The 22,396-nt window shown below is 36.5% G+C and overlaps 1 protein-coding gene across 2 annotated transcripts in view; it reads right to left on the minus strand.

Annotated features, from left to right (window-relative positions):
• Positions 1 to 22,396, minus strand: part of rhobtb4 (Rho related BTB domain containing 4) — a 77,184-nt gene that overhangs the window by 36,371 nt on the left and 18,417 nt on the right. The window contains exons 1-2 of one of the 2 annotated variants that reach the window (XM_056458197.1): positions 13,844 to 14,351; positions 34 to 235 (exon numbers count right to left, since the gene is read on the minus strand). In XM_056458197.1, coding sequence (XP_056314172.1) covers positions 34 to 235; positions 13,844 to 13,872 — 231 coding nt within the window. In that variant the 5' untranslated portion in view covers positions 13,873 to 14,351. Of the gene's footprint in view, positions 1 to 33; positions 236 to 13,843; positions 14,352 to 22,396 lie in introns of those variants that run through there. The other variant, XM_056458198.1, reaches the window with a different exon arrangement.

Consider the following 22,396-nt stretch of genomic DNA (forward strand, 5'->3'; position numbering starts at 1 on the left):
AACATGTACACAATATGCCAAAGGTCTGCCCACCTCCTGGCACACGCGGTATTGGTCGATGGCCCAGACAGTTGGCACGTGGGTGGCAAGCAGCTGGTACTGAGTAAGGGTGGCATTGCAGGCACGGGCACAAATCAGTCGGGTCTTGCCCACCGCGTTATCACCCACCACCACACACTTTATGGTCTCCACATTAGGTCGCTCATAATCTGTGTCTATATCCATGGAGAGGGCCCTAAAAGAGATGGAAGAAGAAAATTAACATACTTTTCTAAAAAAAAAAGAAAAGAAAAAAAAACACGTATAAACAGTCGGAAAAAGATAATAATTTGATCCATTCACATCGGTGACTCAAAACAACATCCACATTAGTGAATGGTGTCATCAATACCGACTAGTCATTCGCCAAATGTTCAAAGTTTAAACAAAAATCTAGGTCAGGAGCTATTCCTGTCTGAGGAAGGAACTACAAAGATAGTCAACACAATTCTGCACTTGGCTGTAGAGCATTTCAAAGTCTATGCGAACAAGTGCATTTTAAACTCTTTTTCTATTTTGGTGAATAAACATTAAATGATCCGAGGTCAAAGCTACGGGCAAATCGTCGTCTTGGAATTATGAGGTTCTATCTGGGTTCTAAATGATTTTGAGATATTGAGCTTCAAAGTTTTTGCATTCCAAACAGTATGTGTGTAACAGTTCTCTTTCATACATTAACATGACAGAGACCCTACATGTTCTCTAAATGTAAATTATCAAAATTCTCTTACATTTGTAAATTGGGGTAAAAAAAAAAAAAAAAAAACAGGGCAAATCCAGACAGAACCTTCTAAATCTAAAAAAGTCATGCTTGGAATTATAAGGATCAATCAAGCAGATCAGTAATTGAATCATTACTTAAAGAAAGACAATAAGTCTGCTTATTAATTTAATTTAAAAATAAAAAAAAACGGTGTTATAACAATATGTTGATTGGGTAAGCTAAATTGGCTATAGTGTATGTGTGTGAGTGAGTGTGTATGGATGTTTCCCAGTGATGAGTTGCAGCTGGAAGGGCATTTGCTGCGTAAAACATGTGCTGGATAAGCTGGCAAGTCATTTTGCTGTGGCGACCCCTGATTAATAAATGGACTAAGCTGAAAAGAAAATGAACGAATGAATGAATGAATAAAGGTTTGGGATGAATATTATTTCTTGTTTAAATTAAGAATACAAGGCTGTGCTGAATATTTTGTCCAGTGCAGATGTTAATTTTATGTAATTAATATGGTCATATTTATTGAATTATATACTTTATATAAATTAATTATTTTTATTGAAATATATGCCTCCTGAATTAAATTAGGTATTTGCCCTTCAAGGCTTAATATCAAAATTTAAAGACTTTGAAAACAGACAACGAGCAAATCAGTTGTTTAACAAAGTTTAATAAACAGTGAAAAATGTTTCACTGACTATATATATACACAAATATTTTTTACATTTAATATATTATTTTTATTATATTATATCATTATTATATTATATATATTATTATATATTATTTCTAAAGTCAACGCCAATAGCCTAGTGGTTAGTGCGTCAACACATAGCACCCAGGTGCTCGCGGCGACCAGAGTTCGATTCCCGGTTCGAGGTCCTTTGCCGATCCCTCCCCTATCTCTGCTCCCCATACTTTCCTGTCTGTAAATCTCAACTGTCCTGTCAATAAAAGTGAAAATCCCTAAAAAAAAATTTATTTAAAAAAAAAAGAAGCTTCTAAATCATCACAAATTACACATCTTTCCAGTTTCAGGTTTTCTGCTCAAATTTTTGTGGTTTGGCATTATTTAATCGAAATGACAAAGAAATCTGATCCTGATTAGTCCTCGTGTGTGCATTTGAAATGCTGTCTGGCTCACAAAAAGAACCCCATAGAACCAAGCTAGAAATCAACTTGTAGACAAAACCTTTTTTGCTTTTTAAATAAAAAGTCTTAAAATTAAAACAACTTAAAAAAAAAAACATCACATAATGTAAATAAGTTGTCATCTAATAAGAATATGTCAATAACTCAATTTTGACAAAAATGCCAGATGGAAGGGCATCACGTGGGTGCAGTGGGTAGCACGTTCACCTCACAGCAAGAAGGTTGCGTGGAGTTTGCATTTTCTCCCAGTGATCACGTGGGTTTCCTCCAGGTGCTCCGGTTACCCCCACAGTCCAGAGACATGTGGTATAGGTGAATTGAATAATTGGGCATAGTGTATGTGTGTAAATGCAAGAGTGTATGGGTGTTTCCCAGTGTTGGTTGCATCCGCCGAGTAAAACATATGCTGGATAAGTTGGCGGTTCACTCCACTGTGGCGACTCCTGATTAATAAAGGGACTAAGCCGAAAAGATAATGAATGAATGAATGTCAGAACCTTATAATTTGAAGGTGACGATATGTTGATTTGTATAAGAGAACAGCAACACCAATCAGCATTAATGCCGCACTTTGCCCAGGATACAAAAACAAACAGCGTTGACACAAACATTCACATAAACATTGACTTATCTACAGCTCTACGCAGAGAAGAAAGAGAAAACAACTATTCTTCTGAGGGATGCAGCTGAAATAAACCATTAGGAGACCTCCATGCCAACACATATGACGGTGATTTAATATCCATGACAACTGGCAAGTTCTCTTTTAGACTCACACTAATTGCTTCATTCTCTCTTTAAACTATTTTTATTTTGCAGACATTTGTTCAATAGGCAGAACTACTTTGCTTCAGCAAGTAGCACAAATTTGAGCATGCACACTTAGCTCGTTAAATATTAATACACCACTATAATAAAAGGAGCCGAATAACGCAATTACACATGATTTGGGGAAATGTGCACCCACTTGGAAGAGTCCTGAGCAGCACAAATCAATTAGCTTTTTTATAAATTAAATTTCATTGAAAAAAACAAACAGGCAACACTCTAGGTGCAGCGCATTCTTTTGATCCAGCTAAAGTGATCCAGCCATCTACATTACAAACGTTCCATAAAAAGAGCTCATGAAAGATTAATACGGCCACTGTTTATTGTTCCACTGACAAAGACGTCACAGTTCGGGCCTCGAATGACATACTGGGGTCTAAAAGGGATTCTTGTTCGTTCAACTCATTGTGAGGTGGCAGTTCTGACCGAGATTAGTAATGTGTCCAAATTGCTCATTAATAGGTCAAGAGCCATTTATCTAGAGCAGAAGTGCAGCGCTAATTCATTTTCAGAGGAACGTTACAGCAGGCTTTGAGATTTTGGATCAGAGAAAAAGCGTTCAGAGAGTGTGTGAAATGTTGGATCGCTGCTCTGGAGGAAGCTTCTTTAACAGGTTACATAACAACGGTGGCACAACGGGCTGATGAAGCTGAGCTGGAAATGTTGCTACATATTTGTGTTATCTAACTGCAGTCTTTATGGGAGTCACCAACATTTATAGAGAATGCTATAAAGATGAAGATTACTATGATTGCTTAGTCAAAAAATAATTATTATTTGTGAGACAAAAGAGGTAAGTGGGTATTGAGGTTATGAGTACACTTTGAAAAAGCAACCACAATGTTTTGTTCCCCTTACTTTAAAAGCAGTAACAATTATAAACTGATCAATTATTAATAACAGTAATAACTCCATCATGATTTACTTCATTAAGGTCATTGTTCAATGGAAATTATCTCTTTCTCAAATAAACGCTCCAGAAGAACATTATTAAGTTAATAATACCTTAACTTTCTATGGTTTCTAGTGCACTTGAACAGCTTTAAAGGTGCCACAGAATGAAAATGGATATACCTGGGCATAGCTGAATGATAGAATTTTAGTACATAGTAATGACTTTACTTTTTTTATTTCCTTGCTCTCATGTAAATCCCATAAGTGTAATTATCCACATGGGATTATTAATATCCATGTCCCAGGCAGTGTTTTATTGGCCACAACAATGATAATTTTATTCTTATTTTTAAGTTTATCTACGCTTGGATAATACTTACTACACTGAAAAAATAATTCAAAGAAGATTCCTTGGACTTACAAAAAAAAAATGTAAGTTAGGTGGTTGTAAACGGTTTATTTGGGCTGAATTTAAGCAAACAAATTAAGTTGAACATTACTAAATTTAATTAGCTTAAATTTAACCCATACAAATTGTTTGCAACGATTTTGTAGAAATTATTTATTTCAGTGTATGTATGTGGGACACTTATTTTGAAAATAGGATAGGCTTTAAGGAAGAGTAAGTAGTTCTGTCACATCGCAATACAAGTTTTTAATGCATGTTTATGAATCATTTCACATCACCCAGCTCTTACTTTGATTTTTATAAAGTGAAATGCTGGCAAACTTCAAAATCTCTGTTTATGCAGAGGTTGATATTAATTTCTGTGTTTTCCTATACCTTAAAATCATCAAATCCAACTCTAAATAGATCTCTCTTGGCCACTTTTGTGGAGGATAATTCTAATTTATTGTGTATTTCATCCATATCACAACCCAGGAGCAAACTAGGTTACTCTTGTGGCACAAAAATATCTCACTCGCACCTTCTGGCAAAAATAAACCTATACACCACCTCAGTTTTGTTATTTTGTCAAATTGTCATTTAACAAGGAATCAACTCAAATTGTTTCAATATTTTGACAACTAAAGTATGACTACTTAGAATTTCAGACTACAACATGCTGTGTGTGTGTGTGTGTGTGTGTGTGTGTGTGTGTGTGTGTGTGTGTGTGTGTGTGTGTGTGTGTGTGTGTGTGTGTGTGTGTGAGCATCAAGCATTGACATGAGCTGTTGGAGCATCACAGCAGAGCTCATTATTATTCATGACCTTTTCAAATATGGTCATAAGTAACCAATTAAAATTAGGGCCAATTCCTAGGGTTGAAAACTGGGAAGCACCAATATGGATTTTTGGCTGATAGCGATAACCGATAACTCTTAAGATATGGAGGCAGATAATCATATATAGGCCAATAAATATAAATAATTCAAAATGTTATATTTTTATATTTTTTATTTTTAAAACATCATTTAAAGTGATTATATAAACTGAATATCTAACTCAAAGCAAAAAAGCAATAATTTCAAAATTGCTAGGTGATCATATAGACCTAGAGTCACGATTTCACATAAATCAGCATGCCCAAAATAAATTATTTCTTTTTCTGCGCATAGCAAATTAACATGCAAATTGATTGTTGCATAGAAATAAGAGGTTAAATAACAAAATGGGATTTAATTATCAAACAAGTTAAATAAACTTATTTAAAACAAAATGAAAATGAAAGTACTAAGAACTGAAACCAGCTCAACCCAGTTGACTTACTGAGTTATTAACGCACAGCAATACCACACAAAGAACACACGGACTTTAAAAGAATAAACAATGTGAGGAAAGCTTTGTTATAGTGCACTGGAAAATCCGAACAAGTTCGACTCACGCATGCACAAGGCAGGCAGTTCTGTACAATTATGTAGGCCCCGTTTACACTAATATGTTTTAGGTTTAAAACGGAGTTTCAGAATGAAAACGATCTGCTGGATTGCATCTCACTATAGTTGTTAAAGATAATATTTAATTAATCTTGTCTCTATCTAATGGTCTTTTGAATCTATTTCTTGTTCTCAGCTAACGCGTTTTGGCTGAGCGCAAAGATAAGTTAATATGTTAATTTCGGCCTGATCTCACGAGAAAACGTAAGTATTTTACGTTTTGACAGTTTAGTGGCTAATTCGTACGAATTCGTACGAGTTCAGTCGTACGAAATTGTACGATTTTAAAAAGGAGGCGTGGCACCTAACCCCACCCCTAAACCCAACCGTCATTGGCGGATGAGCAAATCGTACTAAATTGTACGAATTAGATCGTATGAATTCGTACAAATTAGCCACTAAATCAAAAAGTTACGAATTGCTGTGAGATTGTGTTGGTTAATTTATGTAATCACGTACACTAATTCTGCACATTTGACTGATTGCTTGTCTTATATATTGTATAAACTTATTGTATGTTATACTTTTAAATGGCCATCACTGATTATAAAAACTGATATTCAGCAAAAAAGCGGGTGCGTTTCATATTTCGTAAAGAAAATGAAAAGAGGCAGTAATGTTATAGGCTCCGTTTTTTATAAATATACATACAGCGAATATGACGGTCAAATAAATATGTAGCTACACGATGCCTCAACATTTTTGGTGTCTGTTAAGTTAATATCAAAATGAAAATAGGCAGATCCTTATATCATGTTTTCATTTTATTGTTTAGATAGTGAAACAGCGTAGCCAGTGTGATGCGAATGTTATAAAGTACACCGTTTTTACCCAACGTGTCCTCGGGAGTTTGTTTTCCATACCAAACTTGCGAAGTCTGAACTTACAAGGAAAGGATGCAAGACTGAACTTTGTGCACTTAATATTGAGAAAAAGCCCCAATCAGGTAGCGAATGTCCACCACTCTGTTTTCAGACGTCTCCGTTTTTCCACATTGACACCGAGCAGCAGCGTTTTAAAACCAAAACGGCCTCTTCAACGTTTTCAGGGCTTGAAAACTTTGGGGTAGTGTGGACGGAAGGTGTAACCATAGCAAAACTTGGTGTAAACAGGAAAATAATCTATCGCTTAAAGATATCAGCACTGATAACAATAACATTAAAAATAGCATTTATCGGCCGATATTGATATAGCTACCGATATATGGTGCATGTCTAGCTGAAAAATGACATGTAAAACTGCTTCTGGAGAATAGAACTGCTTCTGCACTTAGCTAAGGTCTCCAAATTCTATTTAGATATTAGAGAACAATTTACCATTGTATCAATGCATTATGGCATTTTTGAAATATCTGGAATATTTTGCACATCCTAAACTGACTAATTATACTTTTATTGTACTTTCTTGTCCTTTTAGAGCTTGATCACTTAATTCATTCCCATTATATAGATGGGTTGCACAGATCATACAAAAATAAATGTCCTTTTGTGATGCACCAAAGAAAGAAACTTGATTCAACACTTGAAAGTTTTAGATCAGTCCTTTTAACAACACTTGGTCGAGATGTCTACTGTTTTCTTTTGTGACACACACAAACACAACAAACAAATGTGTAGAATAACAGCAACGATACCAGAGACATGGATGTCTCATGAAGCTTTTAGCGGAGTCAGTTGAGTGAGTCAGTGTTTTGTCATGGCGAATGAGACGAGCAGTGTGCCACACTAGCGCTTGTTTTAGTGACAGGCAGTGATAGAAACAGTGGGAGGTCTGAGAATGAGCGAGAGAGAGAGAGAGAGAGAGGGAAAGAAAGAGAGATGAGACGCGTGGCAGACGCCCACTCCATTCACAAACACAGTTCAGCCCACACAACACTTCGTCTACTTGCATCCCGTTCTGCCAACCAGTGTGTATATATGTGTGTGTGAATATGTAGGTAGGTAGAGAGAAGAATATCACAGCATGTGGACCAACTACAACCCACAAGCAAATATGCCAGTTAATGAACAATAAACTGTTTTGATAGGCTGTAATATCTCGGTATTGCTCTCTCAAGCTAGTTAAAAGTGGCAAAACTGAATTACACTGATTTTATTTATGATTTCCTCATGAGATAAATCTCAATCAAGATTATTCTTCAGTCAGTTGACCATGTTTTCCTTTGCTGTGCATCTGTCTTTAAAGATAGTCGGGAACTAGCTCACCCCTCCTGCACTGTGTGTGTGAGTGTGTCTGAGTGTTACGTAACAGCTCCAGTGGCAAAGGCTGCTCTCTCTGCCGTCACATAACCAGAATCCACAACTAACCTGCGCTCTTAGACAGAACCTGCAAACCTCCCTCCTAAAACTCCTTAAAAAAAACTGATCTTCCCTTTAAAAAAATGCCGGTACAAACTTAATCAACTAAATGAACATGCTGGATGTTAACCCCAGCCTGTCAGAGTTACCTAATTTCTTTAGCATCCATCAATGCATCATCATGGCAAGTGTTTCACCTTGAAAGCGTTTGGATGGGTGTTTAAAACAGCATATTTTTAAGCGATTATGTAGAGGATGTGTAAAGACAGGCTGTGCTATGAGCCCAGACAACTTATGTAACATGGTGGTCTCCCGCCTGCTAGTAAACAGGTTAAAGTGGAGCATCGTTTTGCAGCACACCAAATTTGACCGAGTTTCCAAATATCCAGACTCTCCGGAAAAACATGTCAGGTAGTCGTCTAGTAAATACAGAGGTAACTAATGCACTACCGCAGCACAGCACCTCTGAGTGTTTTACACCACATGCATTTGAACTGCAAGGAGTCAATGTTTCTTAGTGGATCGATGACATTTTATAGCCGAGCCGCAAAGTCGTTCAGAGTGCTGAGTCCTCCAGATTGAGCAACATCTTTTGCTTTTATGCCATCGGTCAGTGGGCAAAAGTGATGGAATTAACCACTTAAACAGGTGGAGATTGACTGTGTCAGTGTGTACTAGCTGTTTCAATGAGATAATATGGCCATTGGCTGTGGCTGGCTACAGAAAGTGCCTGCTTAAGTAACATTTAATACATTAATGTTTTTGCATGTAACAATATATCCAACCAAGTGATGATCAAATGTAAAGCAAGAAGTTAGTAATGTAAATTAGGATAAAATATTTTTAAACTCTTTCTGTCAAGTGTTAATAGATCAAGACAGAATTATAATAAGTAGGAAAAAAATATTTCTAATATGAACAAAATAATCCAAATAACAACATTTGAATTCACTCACTTTCCTTCAGATTAGTCTCTGCTTTTTTACCAGAGGTCACCACAGTAAAATGATCTGTCTACATTTGAACTCAAAATAAAAAAAATGATCTGTTTCTTTCACTTATTTATACATTTGATCAAAAATGCAACATCATGCATAATGATAACACTGAATGATTGCCTGTTCTGACCATGACCAAACACTTAAACTGACTGAAATATAGCATGCAAAATGAAAAGAACTTGCATAATCACTTTGAGACTGGTTTTATTCACTGACCTCTATATATTGATCATAGTTAAAGTTACAGTGCTCAGCATATACAAGTACACCGCTCACAAACCTATCTTTGAAATTCATATTTTAAATAGGAAGCTATACAATATTATACTTGTGCATATACATTAGATTAGAAAGTATTGAAGCCAAATCTGGAGCTCTAACAAAATAACTTCTGATAACGGTCCAAAAACTTATACACCCAAATTTATATGTTATAGAAAAATATTAAATACAAATTTTTTAAAAAAAGAGGAAAATTTAGTTGAAACTTTGTAGGTTGGAATTTTTTTTTTTCAAAAATGTTTTTTTAATTTAATTGTATTATCTTTCAATTTCTAAATATGTTTGGTGACTAAAATATTACTTTAATAAATACATCTGTTTAATAAATCTGTTTTGTTGAAATGCACCAAAATACATTGCCTTATATTCACATGGAAATGGAGGCAAAAATCTTCAAAATGAGGTGTACTCAATCATGCCCAGCACTGTATATTATATAACAATATACTACAGATAGGTCTTTCCACAAAATGTCAAATTGATTCACCCCTTTCAGATTATCTCAGTCATTTTTGTGCCGTGAAGTCGTAATCACAATATTTCTACTCCATTTGTAAGGTTCAGCATGTTCATGTGATGAACTACACCTGTGGTTTTTTCTGCTGGGTCTCTGCTAATGAACAGCTATAAAAGAATAAAAGTAACTAAAATATATATTTGTCATGTAATACAAGTGTGATTTTGATCTCCAAATATCTGTGGGCATTACATGAGCAATTCCATGCAAATGTCAACCTTCCCATGAAAAAAAATCAAGTTGTTTTCACCAAAATAGAGAAACCGTTTCTACATTTTTGGTGTGTTGGTTTCTATTTTACAGCACTTTAAAATACTCACAAATGTCTCCGTCAGTATTTTTAAACTATTATATATAATTTACCAAAGTCACACAAGTGGCAATTTCACATCCGTCACATCCATAACGGAGAGACGTCACATCCATAACAAAAGTTTCCACATGAATGCAAAATCTTAAAATAAAATCAATGATTTTTGTTCTATAGACTGCCAACTCTTATCATTTTGATTAGCTTTGTTATAATATAGTAACATAGCTCTACATACACTTGTCAATTTGTATATTTGCATTCACTAATTCTATTTATTTATTTATATATATATATATATATATATATATATATATATATATATTTATTTATTTATTTATTTATTTATTTATTATCTGTTTTTTGTCCTGTCTCTGTAATTCTGTTGCACTGTAGAAGCTCTGTCACGAAAATAAATTCCTCGTATGTGCGAACATATCTGGCAATAAAGCTCTTTCTGATTCTGATTCTTTTGGGTCGTGCAGTTTAATTCACACATTTTCTACAAAGTATGTTGTGTACTGTAAACTCGCTAAATTTTTTCAGTCACATCCATAACGCATCAACACATCAATTTTTCCAAGCAGGCAATAAACAAGTTCATGTCAGCAAGAACGAACAACAATTTAAAGTAATTGCACAGCGAGACGTGCACAAGACAAGCTTATTCATAAAAGAGCGACCACTAAATTAAGTGTTCAGCAAGACTTTAACTATTTAGCACAGTGACCTAGATGGACTAGAGCAGCGTCATGAGTCTGCTGTCATGTGCACTATAAATACAACCACACCTTTACCCTTGAGAACCAACTCAGCAATGAGATACTCATTAAAGCCAGCCGAGAAAAAAAAAAAAAGGAAAGGCAGAATCCCCAGACTTCAGCTCTCAATGGACAAACGCAAAAATTAGTGCGTTTTTATTTTTGCGGCTTATCTGAGTGTGCTTTTAGTGTGAACGATCGTGCAGTGTTTGCTTTAGTGTATTTGTTTTATAATTATCACCATCTCACTGTGGTCAAATATTTTCAGATAACATGTGAGGTAGTTAGGTAGTTAGGTTAGAAGTAGTAATGTAAACTCGGAGTCACTGCAACTGAGAAAAGCACACCACAATTGTTGTTATTAAGTTCTAAACGGCATGATAAAGCAGGATGTTCACTATAGTTTGTAAAAGAGGGTGTAGCAGCAGCTGATTGCCGACAAGTGATCTATCAGTCACATCATAAAACAATGCATGCTGAATCAGCAGGAGAGTGAAACACTTTACTTTGCATCTAGATTATAATGGACATTGAGTCAGTGAGATCGCACAATAGCATTAGTGGGAGAACTTGGCTTTGGCCTACAATGTGACAAACAAGCTAAAAAAGTGCATCTTGGTGGAATCTCAGAGTATTGGAATGCTCAAGATATTTTCTGTGGCTAGTCAGGTGTAACGGAATTGTGTAAAACGTGTAGGGGCGGCCACTGACAAACCCCCCATTCATACTTTTAAGTACTCTTATTTCAGCACCCATTGAGAATGTGCTTCATTGAGAAACATAAACCAGTAGTGAATTCTTGCAGTAATAGGATTTCTCGCCTTAGGATGAAACGGACTGCCAGTGAATGAAATTTGAGTTTGTACACAAAGAAACAAAGCAAGATCCAGGAAAACAAGAGCCGAGTCTGTGATCGCCAGCAAATCAGAGTGTGCAGAGGCAAATGTATAGATGCACAAATAAAATGCAGTACTGTTAAGACGGAGAGCATGCATAGCAATGAACTGACAAACATCAAAGAGGCTGTGAGTTTCAGCAGCGGAGACATGATACAAACACACACGCTTCCTATGGCAAGCCCATTTATCATTTATTCCTCAAGACCAGCTCATATGTTAAAACAGACCGTTGATTCATTTAATTTAATTTCCTGGTGATTAGTGGCAGTCTTTTTCAATTATTCATTCATTCATTTCCTTTTCAGCTTAGTCCCTTTATTAATCAGGGGTCACCACAGTGGAATGAACTGTCAACTTCCAGCATTTGTTTTACACAGCGGATGCCCTTCCAGCTGCAGCCCAACAATGGGAAACATCCATACACACTCATTCACACACATACACTAGGAACAATTTAGCTTACCCAATTCACCTATACCACATGTCTCTGGACTTGTGGGGGAAACCGGAGCACCTAGAGCAAACCCACACAAACACGGGGATAACATGCAAACTGCACACAGAAATTCAAACTGACCCAGTTGAGGCTCGAACCAGCGATCGTGCTACCCACTGCGCCACCGTGACGCTACCCACTATGCCACTCTTTTTCAAATATATTACTACTTATAAAATATATATTATCCAGACAATATACATTGTAGGGCTGAAATGATTAGTCGACATTAAAACATTGCAGACAAACACTCATGTTGAGTAGTCGTTTGATCACATGATCTAATTTAGGGGGCTGCATTATTAAGACTGGCAAATTAACACTAGAGTCCCAAATACTATTGAGGCATGAATTCTGAAACAAATTATAGAAGTGGTGGAAAGTTGTTTGGTTTGTCACATCCAGTGTTGACAGCTTCCGCTGCATCATGATAAATAAATATCTGAGTAGGTCTATGGAATAATTATTAATTGCTAGTAACATTTTAAACATTAGTGCTAAGTTTTAATATAACTACCCAGGTTTGGCAGAGGTGGCACTGTCTTTAAGGTGGCACACAAAACTTGGACCAGATATCAAATGTAGTATTTGGTCCAGATGTTAACTGATATGTGGGCCATGTAAGTTTGGCCTGTCTTGACCCACATTTAAAATTTAATTTAATTATTTTCAAATAAAGAAAAAAAAATTCTACTAATCAGGTCGCTTCGAGAAAAAGCACGCCCATAGCACACCTAAATCGCAATGATTCATGGGTTTATCATTTTCGCTGCAGTCGTGACACCAACATATCTGGCCCAGTTCAGGCTCAGTTATGGGTTGTGGTTATTAACTTGGCTGAGACTTGGCCCAGATATGGTCCATGTTTGGCCCTTGTCTGGAAGCCAGACTTGGTCCAGTCATGTACCATAATTCACTGAGGCATGTGGGCCAAGCAAAAGCTGACTAAGTGGGCCAGAGCTGGGCCAGAGATATTTTGCTATGTGGGTATAAAGTAGCAGTTTTGTTACTATAAATTAAGACCAACTGCTAAAATACAAACAGGTTGAATACTACTAAACAGTAACAGCGAACAGCTGACATTGAGGTAAAGTTGGTTTTATATTTGCACATTCAGACATTCTTCTTAATCCTATAATATCAGAGAAGTATTCAGTGTGAATTCTAAATAGGGAAATCATATTAATAACCAATGACTATCAAAGTACAACATTGTTCACAGTCAATTAAACAGAGCTAATGTTGTTTTGAAGTCATACATAAATGCGATTTCAGAGCGAATATTTAATATAGCAAGGTAAACAATATGGGGACCATTAAAATGAACGAATGTGCAAATACAAAATCAGTTTTACCTCAATATAGCTGACTTGTGAGCCACAGAGTATGTACTCTTACTTATGACTCTGGAATTTGTTACTATTAGCTAAGAAACTTGAAGAAATGGTGCAAGTTGTGATCTGTGAGTACTCTGTACTGCGTGAATGCATAGACGGTACTAACATGCATAGTCTATCAAGGTCTATCAGAGTATCAATGAATGGGAACTAGCATGAATTGCTTGAATGAATTAATGAATGCACACGTGACAAAACGGCTTGCCATACGATTCCAACATCAAGCGTTGAGGATGGGCGGTGGTTGCTGTCTGTGTTTTTAGTAGTCAGTTTTGATGTGCTCAGCGTAAGAATGCCACAGTGAACGAGAGTCTGCATGTTAATGCTGCATTGTTGTCGAGAGGTAAAAACAAACTGAAATTTCTCCGCCTTACCTTCCGACGCTTCCAGAATTGACCCACATGCCAGTCTGCGCGTGGTTCCCTCCCGGCTCCCGTTAAACCGGGTGCAGGAGATCAGATTAAACCTTTAAATGACTGAGACGTCTCTATAAAACTCTCGACTCTATTGTGTTCAACTCGCTGGCGTGTCACTCACGGCGGACACAAAGGCAGCATCTTCACACTCGCTTTCTCTGCTGAGCTGAAAGAAATCCCCTGAAACAAGTTTGCAGGATGCAGTGAAAGAAGCTCAGCCGTGAAGTGTGCTACATCTGTCCCTCACTCTCTCAACGGTGCCTCTTTCTCCTGAAATTACTGACATTTATAGGTAAGCTCTCATTTTGGGGCGTTCGTTGGTGTGTTTTTGTTTCTACAGCTGATTTCGCCAATGACACGCCTCTACTAGTGCGTCACGTAAACTGAACTAACCCCGAGTACATGTAACTGTGACTGGCAGCCAATCAAATCTCTCGCAGCCGAAGGCCACGCCCCGTCTGGAGCACTCGGCCCGTTAACCCACAATCTACCAGTCAGCCTGAGCCAATGCGCGCTGACAGGCGGAGCGGTTACAAAACGTTTTCTACGGCAGAACACACTGTAGTTGTGACTGAAAGACTAGTGACACACACATTGACTCAGACTATAAAGGAAGCACATATTCAATAGATACTGACGTTATTTTACTGCGATAACAAGCGTAAGTTTAGGCTTTATACACAGAGGCTACTGTAGCCTTCATTCGGGCGTCACTATTATCCATTGACAGGTAAACATTTCAGGCATCATTTCATTATACATGTTCCCTTTTCTTGAATGACTGATTGAATGTTTGCGTGATAAAACCAAGCCGTAGCCTAGTGTCTATTCAGATGTACAAGGCCAAGAACTGCTCAATAAAATGCAGCTCATTGAAAAATAATGTGCAGGAATTGCTGTCATCAAACAGGCCTTCAACAGTGATCAAGAATGGACACTGAGCTAACCTGGCCATTCAGGAACTAATTCATTCATTCATTCATTCATTCATTTTCCTTCGTCCCTTTATTTATTAGGGGTCACCACAGCAGAATGAAACCGCCAACTTATCCAGCATATGTTTTACACAGCCACAGCCCAGTACTGGGAAACACCCATACACTTTTGCATTCACACCCACACATACACTACGGCCATTCATTCATTCATTCATTTTCCTTATTCATCAGGAGTTGCCACAGTGGAATGAACCGCCAACTTATCCAGCATATGTTTTAAACAGCGGATCCCCTTCCGGCTGCAACCAAATACCCGGAAACATCCATACACAGTCATTCACTTACAGTATTCAAGCCGCTTGTTAAGTGTAACGTGTCGCGAAGGGGCTTCCGGGTCCAAGCGCTCTATCAAACTGTATGGGGAGACTCTTCAAATGGTAATAATAAACGTTTACAAAACGATGTACTACTTTCTAAAATCAATATCGCAATATATATATCCATGTCTAATATCTGATGGCCAGAGAGTGATAACTTTTTTATAAATTGTTACAATTTTGGTATTTGTGATGCAGCAAGTCCAGATACTGATGTGTACACCATGATTTTATATAAAATTCACTTTAATGGCCATAAACGAATATTTTCTCAATTCAAATGAGAAGCAGCTTGGACCCGGAAACAGTATTCCATATGTCACTGATACGTCACGACTTAACAAGCGGATTCACCTAAAGCGCATTGGACTGTGGGGGAAACCAGAGCACCCGGGGGAAACCACGCAAACATGGGGAGAACATGCAAACTCCACACAGAAATGCTATTTCTGCTGTGAGGCGATTGTGGTACCCACCGCGCCACTGTGCTGCCCACAATAAAATATTTTAATATAAAATATAAACATTCTAGCCTAATATATAATTGAAAAGCTAGACTATATAAGTGCAACATAAAGCCTTTAAGGAAAATCTTAAACTTTAACATTTAGTTCATACTATCATCTGAACCATATGTCCAAGACCTCTGAAATGGTGGAATTCATTCTGCTTACAAGCTATCGCTGATGTGGTTTGACTGTACGCAATATGGACCAAAGACATAAACAAATAAAAAACAAGACATGATATCACAAAAACACAAGATGAGGACATAAGAAACAAGAATGGCAAAAGCAAGTTAAGATCAAATTTAAATTATATTAGATTAAGCTGACTTAAAACATTAGCATTAGCCTAAACTGACTTAAAACATTAGCGTTACCATCAATCATGGACTCACCCTTCTCTAGGTCAAAAACCTATTTGAGTTTCTTCTGTTGAACATGAAAGAAGATTTAGAATTTTTTTTTTTTTTTGATGTTTTGAAAATGCTGGTTTCTGCACTGTAAAACCCAACAGTCAACTTCATCAAATGAAATGAGTGTAGTTAACTCAAAATTGACTGAAAGTTAATTCTACTAATTTGAACTCAGTGTTAAAGGTAATGAGTTAATTAAATACTTAATTAATTCAACTTAAATGGAGTAAGTTCACAGTACTCATATAGATTAGTTTTTTTAACTCAAATGGTTTGTTGCAATCGGTTTCCTCAAACAGTTTGAGTTGCCTTTACTTATTAAGTTTTACAGCACTCAGTTGGTTTGAGTTCTCTTCATTTATTGGGATTTACCGTGCTCAAATTGCTTCTTTTACTCAAATGGATTAAGTTCACAGTACTCATTAGGATTAGTTTTTAAACTTAAATAGTTTGTTGCAATCGGTTTCCTCAAATGGTTTGAGTTTCCTTAACTTTTTGGGTTTTACAGAGTGGGAACCATTCACTTCCATTGTATTTTGTTCCTACTATGGAAGTTAATGGGTTACAGCAAGCAGCACTCTTCAAAATATCTTCTTTTGTGTTAAATAGAAGAAAGAAATTTAAAGGCACAAGCAACTAATTAAAACCACATGATGGAGTGAATGATGAGGTAATTTTCAGTTTTGGGAGAACTAAATCTTTAAGTTGAAGTTTTTATAATTTAAAAATATGTTTAATTTATTTTAATAAGCAAAGTAAAAGAACATTATATTGTGACTTATCAAAAAATTAAAAAATCTGTTGTTTTTTGTGCCCATTTCTGTTCAGAAGGCAGGGCAGCATGGTGGCGCAGTGGGTAGCACAATTGCCTCACAGCAGGACGGTCGCTGGTTTGACCCCGGCTGGGTCAGTTGGCATTTCTGTGTGGAGTTTGCATGTTCTCCCTGTGTTCACGTGGGTTTCCTCTGGGTGCTCCGGTTTCCCCCACAAGTTCAAAGACGTGTGGTATAGGTGAGTGTGTACAGATGTTTTCCAGTAATGGGTTGCAGCTGGATGGGCATCAGCTGTGTAAAACATATTCTGGATAAGTTGGCGGTTCATTCCGCTGTGGCGATCCTAGATCAATAAAGGGACTAAGCCGAAAAGAAAATGAATGAATGAATGTTCAGAAGGCATAAGAAACATGTCCTCTGGAACAGTTTCAACTTCACTATGTGAATTTCTAGCTCTTCTTTGATGAAATAAAAAGGAATAAAAGGATCAAAATGCTTTAAAATGTCTAATGAGTGCATTCAGCAAAGCATTTCTGTGACACCTTCAATAAATGGCCTAAAGGTTTTAAAAAATGTATTAGCACATATTTTAGATTGATTATTCTTCAGATTATGTATGTCATTTTGTAAAGTATGAAGATATACAACATTTTTTATGGTGTCTGGTCTTGGGAATTCATTGATATATTTATTCCACTGAACTGTTACAACAGACACAGCAAGTATTGAATACTGACCTCTAGTGGTGTCTGCTGGTTTAAATCACAATCCGGAGCTTTAGAAAGTGTAGAGAGCGACAGAAAAGATCACTCAACAACGCCATGGTGTTCCCCTTTTTGATAGCATTCAGAATGGGGACTACATTCAACAAAACAATGAGCACTTCAAAAAAATAAAGCTCTCTTTTCTCATATGTCCAGACTGCGAATGATGTCATCACACAAAGCCGGGCTGTGATGTCAGTCACAGATTTTAGAGAAGCACATACAGCCCCTGTTCCCACACTTCAGTCAATGCAGCCCTTTCTGCCATCCATCTCAGACCCAGCTGGACTCTAGCAGCTCTGCCAGTGCCAGTGCACCAGCAGGCCCTGAGAAAGTGATGCCCCTGTGGCCCCTCTGGAGCACCCGAAAGCAGACCAGAGAAGTCTGAGAGACACGTGCAAATCAAAGCTATGAACATGTGGCCATTGTGGGATTTGTCTATGAAAGGGTTTAAGTGGAATGATGTATTATGAGGTGAGGTTAGTGAAAGTGTCCAAGCCTGTAATTTACAGTCAGGCTTCTCATACTGACATTATGACAGCGCACAGCAAAGCGAACGGAGAAACATAAATTAGACTGGGTGGATGAAGGGTGAGCCTGGGAAACACTGTGAAGCATCTCCTGGAGAGGTGAGCTATGTTTGTTATCGTGACTTATGATTGTAAGCCACAGGTCATGAACACACACATATTTAGACATAGACTGGAAAAAAAGTGGTGGTGAAAATGTTTAATAATCTTTCACAAGTCTTAAAAGCAATATTTAATCTAATAAAATTAAAAGCTACAAATGTTTACAGTATTCAAACACATTAAAATATCTTTTTGCTGAATTTCTACTTTTTTTTTTTTACTTTTACCCATAGGATGATAACCAGTTTCAAGGTTTACAGCGGTTTAGAAAAACTTAAGGTATTAAAACCGCAAAAATATTCTTTGTCGTTCCTAAGGTATACTCTATGTAAAGTTTTTTAAAGTGTTTTTTATGTGTTGTAAAGAAATCAGTGTTTTTGAAACTAATGAAGACAACATAAGTCAATGTTTGATTCAAATTATTTAGCCTGACTAGTTTACTGTTCCAAAATATTATAAATGGTTGATAATTAAAATATATTGTGTTCAAAGGGGAAAAAAGTTTTTGTTTTTACTAAGACTTTGAAAAAGAACTTATTTTAGAGCAGTAATCACAATACCGTGATATCGTGATATTTTTATCAGGTTATCATACCATCAGGTTGATACCATACTATAAGGTTATCATACCATCAAAATCTTATACCGGCCTGTGCCTACTGTCAAGTTGAAAAGTTTATATATGTACAGTTGAAGATAAACATTATTAGCCCTCTTGTGACAGCTTATTTCATTGATGATTTTGAAGTGATGTTTAATGACATATTTATCTCAACACATTGTAAAAGATTTTATTTTATTATTAATGAATTATTTTTTTTAAGTTATATTGTCTTTGACATGATGACAGAACATAATATTTTACTAGTTATTTTGCAAGATTTTGGTAATCAGCTTAAAATGCTATTTTTATGGCTTAACTAGGCTAATTAGGTCAACTGGCAAATTAGTTTAATTAGACAAGTCATTGGACAACAGTGGTTTGCTCTGTAGCCAGTTGAAATAAATTATATGACAGTTATATTTCACAATATTTCATAATATTAGTAGTTTTTAAAATTAAAATAAAAAAGACCATTCCAGGCAAACTAAAAGACTTTCTCCAGAAGAAAAATATAATAGGAAATACTGTAAAAATTGCTTTGCTCTGTTAAACATCACTTGACAAATATTCATTCATTCATTTTCTTTTTTCAGCTTAGTCACCTTAATCATAAGGGGTCACCACAGCGGAATGAACCACCAACTTGTCCAGCATATATTTACACAGTGGATGCCCTTCAAGCTGCAACCCAGTATTGGGAAACACCCATACACTCTCACATTCACACTCATACAGTACACTATGGCCAATTTAGTTTGTTCAGTTAATCTATAGGGCATGTCCTAATGACTGTGGGAACCGGTGCACCCCCGGAGGAAACCCACGTGAACACAGGGAGAACATGCAAACTCCACACAGAAATGCCAACTGACCCAGCCGGGACTCGAATCAGTGATCTTCTTGTTGTGAGGTGACAGTGCTAACCACTGAGCCACCGTGCCATGTCACTTTTGAAAAACAAAATATGAAAAAGAATTACAATTTCATAAGAAGGTTAATAATTTGTCTATATCTATGACCATGTGAATGTGCGTAATATGAATTAAATTTGGACAAAGTACATTCATGTTAGCCAAAACGTTTGTGATTACATTTGATTAATTCAGATGTCTCATTCACTGAACTAGGGCTGGGCAATATGGCAAAAATGAAAAAGCTCACTTGATGGGTGGATATTCACTTAAACTTCATTTTAGGAATCAAATAGTACATGAAGATTATGAACTCTGTGCTGGAAGTATGACAATTTGTTTTAGATATACATAACAGGATACAAAAAAAGTTATGAGGACTCTTTTTTGAGGTGTGCTTGCTTCATCCCAAAACAGAAGGAAAATCAGAATGGTCAATGGTGGTCAGAAAAAAAAACATTATAAACTATGTTTTACTGCTCCTGCTCCCTGATCAACTATCTATCATAACAGGATGCATAACTCTTTCTACTGCAAACATATTCAGAGTAGGCAAAGTAGGTCAGACCAATTATACAATGAGGACATTTTTTTAAGAAGCATGAATGTAATGAAGTTGATCTGCAAAAAATTGCATAAACAGGAAGTCATAGGACGGCACTAAATCACAGCAGCGATGCCAGTGGACAAACTGTCATCATGAGTGGGAACAGAGAACTTTGTGCTGCATGCTCCTGTCATGGGTACTAATAGCTTGTGCTAAAGAAGGGATACGATTTTGCACCATGGACACAAAGTCTCCAAACAAGTCCTTAAGTGAATAATGGAGAAAAAGATGAGATTGACATTCTGAGAACAGAGGGGAGGTTTCCTGGTATCAGTCCACAAACAGTGGCATGGTGCTGCCCATGTGAGAGGCTTGTGAGTTCGTTTGCAGAACATCCAAACAAAGATAAGGTTTGGAGAAACAACGCAGATAAAAGGAGAGAAAGGGACAAGCAGCATGTGATGAAATGAAAAAAGAACTACTTTATTGATCTTAATGACCATTAATCATAAAATGCTGAGAGCTAAAATATATTACAAACATGGTAACCTTTATTGAAATCACATAAGGAGGATATCGTATTTATATCAAAATTATATTATATTATCTTACAGTTATATTGTTATTAGCTACACATATGATTTACGTCATTCAATCAGACATAGTTCCAGTCAAATTTCATTAATTAAAACTTTCATTGCTGATTCATGAAGTGTAAGGGCCATATCATACACCCGGTGCAATAAGGCGCAAGATGTGCATGGCTTGATTTGTTGCTATTTTTAGACCAGCGCAACTCTTATTTTCACGATTTGTGCCATGTTGTTTAAATAGCAAACCCATTTGCTATTTGCGGACTCATGGGTGTGCTGGTCTAAAAAGGATTGTTGTTAATTTGAGAATCTGAAATAGACTGCGTCATTGACCAACTAAAAGTTGGTCTAAAGTACAGCACAGAGCACGTTACTTTTGCACCCATGTGGGTCCAAACACTTACACATTGCTTAATACACACATGATGTACAGCAACACACAAATATCTTTACATATGAAAAAAAATTATTGCTTCAAATGTTACAGAAATTATTATTTACTACATACAGTAGATATAAAAAAAAACCACTGCCTCCATGCCCTCTTCATGTCGGGAAGCTTTTTTTGGTTTATTCATGACAATTTGCATTTGTATAATGTTATTATTATTAGCAGTCTTATTTGTTATACGCATATTTATATTTGTTTAATAAAAACAAGTTTAGATTTGTCCACCTGTCGGGTTTTGGAGGCGTACAGTATGCATCACCATATAGGGCATAAGAATAGGACGTGTATAAGGATATAACTCAGTTTTCTGACCACACTTCATTATTATTGTTCATTTATTTGTTTGCTAGAAATCAGAACTAAATTTAGAAATAGTTTTGAAACAAATCTTTGTGCTTAACAAATAAAATATAATCTGTAGGCTAATGGATGTCTTCAGTGGAGTGCGCCTTCTTCTACGAAAGTAAAGGAGTAAAGAATAAAAGTAAAGTAAAGAGAAAGTAAAGAGGGCGAATGTAGGAGTCTCGTTCTTTATCCTCGCTGCAGATGGTCTGTTTAACTATTTTCTCACTAATGAAGCGTTCAGTTTTTCCACTTACAAAGTCCGCCATGTAAATGGCAAATGCACCATTGCTCAATGCAACTGACTCTTAAAGGGAATGGAGATGAGACTCTGATTGGTTCAATGCACGATGTGTTCAAAACACACCCATAACTCATTATAAGAATAAGCACAACCCTGTTAGACCGTGCGCCGCGGCGCAAACTGAATATTTCCATCCTTAAAGTAGCAAAAGTGGATTCGGACATGCCCTTAATGCTTTTGTACTGTACGCTTTAGACTTTGCTCCTAGATTGTTAAAATAGAGCCATATATGTGTTACGTTTTTTTTCCTTTTTCAGAAATTGCACCTAATTGTTTTTTAGATATATTTACAGGCTATTCATTGTGGCTCTAAAACAGTTTTTGTTAACAACATTCTTCAAAATATTTTTGGGTTT

Source organism: Danio aesculapii, chromosome 5 (assembly GCF_903798145.1).
Source record: "Danio aesculapii chromosome 5, fDanAes4.1, whole genome shotgun sequence".
NCBI lineage: Eukaryota > Metazoa > Chordata > Actinopteri > Cypriniformes > Danionidae > Danio > Danio aesculapii.